The sequence below is a fragment of the Echeneis naucrates genome, chromosome 7 (genome assembly GCF_900963305.1).
Source record: "Echeneis naucrates chromosome 7, fEcheNa1.1, whole genome shotgun sequence".
Lineage (NCBI taxonomy): Eukaryota > Metazoa > Chordata > Actinopteri > Carangiformes > Echeneidae > Echeneis > Echeneis naucrates.
In genome coordinates this window covers 24,601,079-24,610,523 of record NC_042517.1, presented here as the reverse complement: position 1 = coordinate 24,610,523, position 9,445 = coordinate 24,601,079, and the positions used below count along the sequence as shown (strand labels likewise).

Sequence of the window (9,445 nt, the reverse complement as noted above, 5' to 3'; positions counted from 1 at the left end):
TAAAATAGATTTATGGGGCATCTTCCTGTAAAACAGTCTGACAGTAATGGGGTCAGAGCAGGGGTGAGATTTTTTTTAAAGAAATCAACCAACTAAAGGAAAGAGCTAGCACAGGCAATGTCCCAAAGTTCCTTGGGAATCACAACGTGCCAAAGGAGAGACCTTTAGAGGACACAGATGTCTATCACACTCATGGCTCACACAATAATAGACAGTGAGTGTGTGATGGTCTCAGAAGGTCACACACAAACAGTAAAATTGTGTGCACACCATGAACATGCAGTTAGAAGCACACAACTGACATATGAATACACACAGGAAGTAATGGATGTGTTAAAAATACACTGATGAGTTCTTTCTGTGAACACTGATGCATCAAAGGGTGGTGTCTTGGGTGCAAGTTGTTGCGGGATTAAAGCAAATCTGCAGTTTTATGCAGCTTTTAGCATCTTGCAGTTCTTTGTTTTGGTTTCACAGCTAGCAATTTCAGCTTTCATCTACTTTGTTTCCAGTATAAACTGGCTGCTAACTGGGAAACATTCTGCAGGATAACATCTGATTTGCTAAACAGAAATAATGAAAATTAAAAAAAACCTTGAATATTATTCTTTTGATGTTGCTGTTGCTCTACATCTACTGGATGAGTAAAGCAGAAACTGCTAATTCTAGAAAACTGGACCTGAACTCTGGATCTGAATTGCAAAGCGTTCACTCTATCTAATGACCATCAGTGGGCGACTTCGCTTATTGTATAAAGAAGTCACATATTTTTGGTAGTGTATCATCTGAGTCTCATCAACTCATCAGTCAATATTTTACTGATGAATTTCTTGTCCCAGTCTCTGGTTTAAAGTCTTCAAGACAGCATAATATTACCACTAATTCTGTTGGTGCAGTAAGGGAGCTGCTGCTTTGCTCTTTTTGCTCTAGTCACCTCATTTCCAGTGAAAAGGCTCTGATGAGACACAATTAAAGAGCAGTTGGTGAACATAGTTGAACATTTAGCGGCTAAAGAGCCTGATAGTTTCCTCCGGAGTCAGTGGAAATAAATATGAAGCTGCAATATAATGAGTTGGTCTTGCTCATTGGTTGTAAAATTAGTCAGAATGTATTGAAGTCAATGGGAAAATTTCCCTCCTTCTCAGTCTCTAGTTTTAAGTCATCAATTTCAAGGGAAGCAGACCATAAAGCATGGGTTGTATTAGAGGTTGGGGCTACTGTGTGATTGACAGACTGTACCACCCAATCAGGGTAGCAAAGAGAGCAAGACAGATACACCTTCTCCTCCAAATATGGTTTTTAAAAATGTAAGTAGTGATGGCAAAATTAGAAAGTGGAGGCTTCAGAATATCAGTTTGGTGTCCCTGCTTGCTCTCCTCAGTCGCCCACTGTAGTACTACAATACAAAAAAAAAACACCTCAGGTCACATAAAAGATGAAAGTGTAAATAAAGCCAATTATAATTAGAAATATATCTACAAGAAAAGCACATTCAATGGAACTCACACAACGGAGCCAACTGAGTGAGAGAGTGATTGAGCATCCAGGCTTGTAGGTCTGTCTATGTGTGTGCTTGTGTGTACACATACATTATGTGACAAGTGTGTCGCCACACACTCAATCAAGTGCACACAATACAGCACCATAAATAACCACCTGTCACCTGACGTCTCATCTGAGCTGCTACAACTTCAGTGCTCTGTCACAGCAAAGGATATCTGACTCTGTCAACAAGGTCTGCCAGGGCATAGAGGACAGAGAAGTGGGGCACGACAGTGAAAAGGACCTGTGTTTGTGTGTTTGTGCGGAGGAAACACACACTAACTTTGGTAGCCAGAGATAGCCCCCAGTCTCTACCTTCTCTGAATTGTTCACTGCTTTGTCCTGTTCTGTCCTGCTCTGTACATACGAATACACATGAGTCTGTGCAAGGGGCTTCCTGCATCAGGAGATGGGCCAGTTCACTTCCTTTAGCACTTCCTGCAACACTGACTCAGTAATTCAGAATAGTCTTGAAGGTCTGTCTGTGAACTCACCATGTTAAACCATGTTTAGTTATTTCTCACTTTTCACACACAGTACATTCAATCAAATACTGCCTGTATTTTCCAGGGAGCCTAAAGGTTTCACTAATTGTATCATCTGCTTCATCTGTAAAAGAAAAAAATGGCTTTGATGTGTCATATGGAACCTAAATCTTTTGAGATGTTGTGTGTTTTAATTTAGGCGAGAACCCTAATTTCTTTCATTCACCTATGAGCTACCAAACCATATTAGTCTTGAATTGTTCTTGCATTTGAGTTCATCTCCCATGTCATCTTTTCTGTGGTCCACATGTGACTGAATCTGTTTAATGGCCACATAGGGTCTAGTGAAAGCGATTGCAAGTCACTATTGTTTTGTTGACATTTGTCTGGTAACTCTGGACTCACTGGACTTGTTTAACGCAAAAATTTCTCCAGATGAATCCAAAGATGCCTTCTTTAAACTTTTTTTTTGTAATGTTAAAGCTCAACATACAGTACAGGCCAAAAGTTTGGACACACTTTCCTATTCATTTGAATGAGAAGGTGTGTCCAAACCTTTGGCCAATACTGTACTTGAATGAATAAACTTGCTTTTGGCTATTGCTCAAGGGTCAGTGAACTCAGTGTTCACTCCTTGAGGATAAACCAACTGTTGATGGTTACTAACTAAACTCCACCTGCAACAACCCAATTTTCCCCTCATTAAATACAGAAAATGTAACATAAATGAGGAGGCAGTTGAACTGTTGTTGTTGAGAATGCTCCTTTAATGGAGCTTGGCTCAGCAGTTAAAGTTCGTTTCTACTGATCACATTTTTCACTTGCTGGACACTGATACTTATCAGTCATCAATGTTCTGCCAGTGGCAGAACGTTTTTTTTTTTTATTTACAGGCAAAGGAAAGATTATTTGGAAACAAATGAAAATGAAGACCAACTGTGTGGGTTGTCCTGCCAAATAATAGAAGAGCTTTTACTATTATTTTTGATATGCATCGCTTTGTATACTCGTGTTTGGACACACCTTCTCATTCAAATGAATAGGAAAGTGTGTCTTTTGGCCTGTAGTGTATGTTAACTGTAGCCACCGTTCCCTGCAACTTATCAGTCTCCATACAGACAGGTTGTCTGTTTTATACTTCTAAGACAGTCTTGGTGCTTAAACAACTATTAATCATAAAACACTATTTAATCATTCACGTTTGTGCAGACAACAAATGCAGCTGTCTATATAATATGAGTGTATATAATGGTATCCTATAATATACTGGGCATAGACCACATGGTCAAAGTGAGCTTCTTTTATTTCTTTATTTGATTTCTCCAGGCAGATTTGTGAATACTTGTATTTGTTGCACGTTGGCTTATAACAACTATCATCATGTGTGACAGTCACAAAGCTATTGCACTCACATCTTCATGTTTGGGACACCAATCAGTGACGCTAATTGTCACAATAATTGCTTGGTGTTGTAAAGCACCTCAAATCGCTTCATGCATTCTGCTGACAGTGTCAGTCAGCAGCAACCCTCACCCTGCCTCTTTCATTATTAGCCCTGCAGAGGAGGTGTCTCCAAGTGTATGGTTTAGACTTAAATCATCTATTATACAATATGGGAATTGTATTCCCTTGATAAAACTGGGTAAATAATAAAAACTCTAATTAAGATGTTTTGCATGATAAGGTGTTATTCTTTTCGTTCTTCCATCCCTCCATACAGTTACATGTTTCATCACTTTAAGATCCTCCTCCCTTTTTATCTGTCATGTCAGGTAAAAAACTCAATGTGATGAAATCAATCATCAAACTCAGGGGAATATAACATGTCAAGAAGTTGAAGTGCAGATTATTTTTTATTTGTCTGGATGCTTCAGTGCAGTGGGTTTAACTGCTGATTGACTTGACTTACTCCATTCACTTGCCACAGTCTGAAAAACCAAGTGCGGATGTCATACCGGAGGTGGGTGGGTGCGTAACAAAGCTAGATGTCAACATGTTGGACCACAATCAACTTTTCTTCTAATAAAACAAGGGAAACACAGTGGGTGTGGTCAACATAATGGATGAACCTGCTCTGTTGGGGCTGTTTGCGATATACGTTAAGGGCCATTCTCCATGACACTGTGGTAGCTGTTGGTAGTGCTAACGTTTGTACGTATACAACACAGCAATCCAACAAGAATAACCAAAAGAGACATTCACATTCCCAGAATGTCACTGTCTAAAACAAAGTGTTTTTTCTAAGCTTGTAGAAAAATGTCCACACTCACTGTTGCAGCAGCGGGGGAGGGCGACACTGCTGCAAAGAGGAGATACAGATATGGCCCTATGTTCCTTTAATATCCAGAAAAGTACCCTGCTTAATTCTGAAAAACAGTTCAAAGGCGTGTTGTTTCATTAGACATGGTGTGTGCGTCTGTTTTTTGTAGATTTTTTTTTGTCTTCCTCTGATTTCCCCAGAGTAGAAATGATGTTGTTTTTTGTCTTTTCCAGTCCCAGCTTGAATGTCCTTAACCTTTCGTCTATCCTGCTCTGTCACAAACTGGTTTTGCAGCTCTCCTTTGAAAATGCTTGTTGAGTGTGAAAAAATTGTTTGTACCCCAGTATAACAAGAGCTATCCATGAGTTGGACATAGAAAAGTATCTAAATGTTTCTCTGTGGATCCAGTGCATGTGTTTGTTTCACAAAAATGAACAAAATATCAATGTCAATTTGCATTTATTCCTCTGTGTGTGCTAGTGTGTGAGTCACACTGTTTCCTGTAAGCAGAGAGCCTCTACAGCATTACTGGGGCCCTGGGCAACACCACCGATGACAAAGAGCATGCTGGTTGTCTGCAGAAGGGCAGATGAGCAGCGTGCAGTGGGCATAGGTGCAACATACTCCCAGCGTCGCTTCACTGGGTTGTAGCCCTCCACCGTTCCCAATGGTGACGGCTCGTTGCCTGCAACAGAGAGCAGGAGCGATTTGGTTAGGAAACACTGACCAACAATTTGATTCATTTTGACAATTCAAAACTTGAAGAAATTGAAATTACTCTAGAGTCATGGTTCTCTCAAAAAATAAACATTCACACATGTAAAGACTCAGTATAACACCTCCAACCCTTCTCTTTTTTACGTGCAGCTCCTGCCGATGTGGGGGCTGCACAACATGCTGACACAACATGGCTGCCTGCAGCAATTCACGCCACTGTTATAATTCCAGCCTAGCCTAACCCTGAGAAAACACAATTTTCCAATGAGCGGTTGTAAGGTTGTACTTCTTGGCTCCCATAGCAACCTAGCTTCCCTCTCACCTCCTCGTGTCTCTGTTGTGTTCCCCATTATTATTTACGCCAAAAATATAAAGAGCTATTTGACCACAATCACCTCATTACAACAATGACAATTAAAAGAATTTGGGGGCCAGTGCTTCTGAAGGTCCGTTTGATTTGTCTGATTTAAAATCAGACAATAAACTCAATGGCCATTATCCTGATCCTGTTGGCAAGATGCAGCATGATCCTTCCTGCAGTTTACATGGTCATTACACTGCAACAGTAGGGAATCTTCAATCTTAGCTGCCAAGAATAACTTAATTTCTCTGTTAAGAGCTTAAAGAGTCAGAGCAACATATCACTGAGGCTACAAACAGGCATGGCCAAGCTTAGCTAATTTGAAACAGTGGGTGTGCTTTTAATAATCCTCAGATAAATGAGTGAGGTGAGTAAAGTCAAGCCTCAGGTTAACTCAGCTGCCAATCATTCTAATGGATAGAGAATCGAAGCCAAAGCATGCATTTTCAGGTTTTTGTTTTGGTCCCAAACTAAAAAGCAACATAAAAATTGGATCGATGCAGCTTTATATGTGAAGAAATGCCAGAAATAAACAAGTAAAACAGAGTCAAGTTTAAAACATTGAAATGTTAATGATGAATGAATAATATCTTGCTCTTCTAGCCGACAAAATTTTCTTTCATTTAGCCTCACAGTCATCAGTTTCCACTTTTAAAACTCTTCTTTGATTCATTCTTCCTGCAAACACTAACATATAAAAGACAAGATATAATGTTTTTGTTTTTTTTCTTAAAAACTGGATGTTTGGCAGAGTTTAACATAAAAGCTACCAATTATCTCTGACTGGAGGCTCCGATATTTCTTCTTGCATAACACTTCAGAATATTTTTTTTGTGTTTTTGTAAGGTAGGGAGTTGTAGGAAACAGATTTCATGAAAATATCTGGGTTCAGTTTATGCTTCAGGAGAGATCAAGTGGCTAAAGACCAAAGTTTATTGAAGGTAGTAGTTGACGAGATGTTTAGCGTCACCAGGTTTTGTCCTCCCTCAGTTTAACCCTCCTCCATCACTTCAGCTGCAATGCTCACTGTCATTATGCATCAGCCGGCTCTAAACTGTTGCTGTTTCCATGGAGACCCACATCACAGCGAATCCCCAAATGATATGAACAGGTGAGTGCACGGTATGTGTGTCTATTTGTGTGTGTCTAAAAAAGGCTGTTATCATCTTTTTGTTGGAAAAACAAAGTGATGGTGCCGACACAGCCTTTTCAGAGCAAAACGGGCCTGCTCAGTCCTCACACACACAAATGCATATAGTAGAACAAAGACACACACTCCTTGCTGCTCAAAGGCTTCCTGTCGTTGCTTTGATTCTCGGCACATAGACGTCATGTCAGTTCACAAGCTGCTGCTTTCCTCCTCCCGCTGCTTGCTCTTTACCTCTTTCCTTGCTTTGTACTTAATTAGCCTAATTTTCCCCCCCTCCCTTAACATTCTTATTCTCCCTGCTCATCTCAGGGTTGCAAGGATGTTCGAACCCCAGGCCTGGGAGTATGCATATTCTCTCTGTGCCTGTGTAGCTTCCCTCTGGGTAGCAGTGAAGATTCCTGTGTGCGTGAATTGCCCAGTGTTTGTCTCAGTGACTTTCAGTTTGTGGCGATGCATCTCTCAGGACCTCACATGGACTCTAAACACCCCCTCCGTGGTGAACAAAAAGGCACAGCAATGTCTGTACTTCTTCAGGTTTCAGAAACTGTCGCTCTCCGTCTGTGTGGCTGACATGAAATCACCTCAGGACTCCATACAGACATGGCTCCCCTGTCTCATCTCCACTCACAGGGCTCAATGATTGCAGCAAGAGACAAACACAATTAGACACTCCTCCCACCTATAAAAGTACTTGTTCGCAGTTCTGGCAGCAGGGAGGTAAATGTTGGATATGATGTGGGCTTTGTGTCTGTCCTTTTAAGTATTTTATCTGCACTTTTATTCTTTTAGCCACAAGGAGTTAGATGTTGTACAATCTTTGCAATCAAATGGAAGGCAATTTGTTATTTTTTATGCTATTCAGAATTTCTAGAACACTAGTACCCAAACCAAAGTTTTGGGTTTGATTTCCAGATCTGCGGAAAACATGATCAACATGTGATCAACAAATATAAACAATAATTTCAGCCTCACATGTGGTTCCGACAGTGAGAGTAAGATACAACAATCCCCAATCCTAACCCAACAATCCTCACTAATGACTCAAGTGTGCTACACAATAAAGCTTCAGATCTGGTTTCATTGTTTGCACAGTTTCGATATCCAGCCTTTATTAAATAATTGTTTTTCAAATCAGATATAAAGGCTTTCAGTGACTGCAACATATGAGGGAAAGTATACATAAATAATTTGTATTATTTCCATCCAACTCCATTGAATGAGTCAAGTAAACAATTATTAAGCCATTTAGTCCACAGAACACAGTGGAAGTGGCAAGATAATAATCTAAATGTATTTTAGTACATGAGTTTAAAAATAAACGAGTATAACATAACAGAGATTTTATAATGTAGGATAAATGAATAATCCGTTTTCCCTGCTGAACTCTCTTTGTAGTCAATCACTGATGAAGTCAAAACAAAGACAGGATCAATGCGACCACACTAAAGACCTCCCAACAGCTCCTGCATCTCTCATTATAATCACAGCTCTTTTAAAATATAAAAACGTCCATGCTCTTAGACAGCATTTCATCGAGTTCACGAGGCTCCATTCATTTTACATCATTCTGAATGATTTTCATACTCCGCTATTTCAAAAAAAAAGGAAGCCACAGCAAATGTACAGTGGTGCTTGTGTAAGTGTTCATAATCTGTGCAGTAAACACTTTCATGACATGTTCTCTTTCCATTATCTATCCTTTGGTTCTTTCTAACCAACGCTACATTCACACTAATCACACAAAATTCTGTCAGTGAGGAAAAGTCAGCTGTAGCACTGTAGAATTGAACAGCACAACAGCTGCTGGCAATGATGACAAGGTCAGTAATACTTCTTTGTTTCGCTACATCTCATCATGTTGGAAATCTCAAATATTTCGTCAAAACTAGAGAGCTTTAGCAATGATGAAAAACGAAAAATGTTCCAAAGTCTCTGCTTTGACAAAACAAACAGACAGTAACAGAAGCATTGTGTAAACTGTAAAGCCTCCTGTAAAATGAAATATAGTTGCCATTGCTGCTTGTTTGATGGTCAGGAATCCAGGTCTGGACCAGTCACCCTTATCACAACTCGACAGCTACAGACCAACTGGAGTCTTCGGAAAGTGAATATTATTCACTGGAAAACTTCAGAGTTCATTGAAATGAAGTGTACTCTTTTACAAGAGATAAACACGAGTTTGATCCAAGACACTGTTTAAAGTCAGCTGGCCCTCCTCAGGTTTCATCACAGAAATAATAGTCTCATACTTTTCCAAATTAGGCTTGTAGTCTAGTTCTCCCCTGGCTGGAGCCAGTTTCTAATGATGTAAGGAAAGTCCCAGTCTTTTCCATTCAAGCTGTTCAGGCAATAAATGGACATTTTTCTGACACCATTCATACTCTGGCCTAGTTTGAAACAACAACAACTACTAAACTACAAAAACAAAAACTGACTTTGTGCAGCCTAAACTATCAAATTCACTTCAGATTAAAATTAAAAATTAAAAAAATCTGATGTTGGACAAAGACATCAGAGCCAATGACGCCAATGATGGATTACCAAAGGTTCTTGAGTCAAATATGTATTACCTTTTATTTGTTGGCTCAATATTAACATCTAAATATTTACTTATGCTTCTGGAAAAATAATGAAAAGTAAAATGTTTAAAACCCTCCTTACAGTCTCTCACCCTTTCCACATAACTCTATTCTCAGAGTATCTTTAGCAAAAAAAGATAGGAAGAACATACTTGGAGGTTTAAACTGTACCTGGCCAGATGTGGACAGACATGCAGAAGTTCACAGAAAGTATTGTTCTGTGAACCGCCATCTTTGGTGTTACTGAATCACTTCACGCTGTTGGGATCCTCAGCTTGTCAGACATTAAAATGTCAAAATATTTAGGCTTTCATAAAGCTGACAACACTCAGTAACTACAGTTAACTGGGA

The 9,445-nt window shown here is 39.6% G+C and overlaps 1 protein-coding gene across 8 annotated transcripts in view; it reads right to left on the bottom strand.

Annotated features, from left to right (window-relative positions):
• Window positions 1-3,328: 3,328 nt before the first annotated feature.
• Window positions 3,329-9,445, bottom strand: part of klhdc8b (kelch domain containing 8B) — a 202,985-nt gene continuing 196,868 nt past the window's right edge. For all 8 annotated transcript variants that reach the window (XM_029507410.1, XM_029507408.1, XM_029507407.1 and 5 more), the window contains one exon: window positions 3,329-4,972. In XM_029507410.1, the coding sequence (XP_029363270.1) occupies window positions 4,776-4,972 (197 nt within the window). In that variant the 3' untranslated portion in view covers window positions 3,329-4,775. The remainder of the gene's footprint in view (window positions 4,973-9,445) is intronic.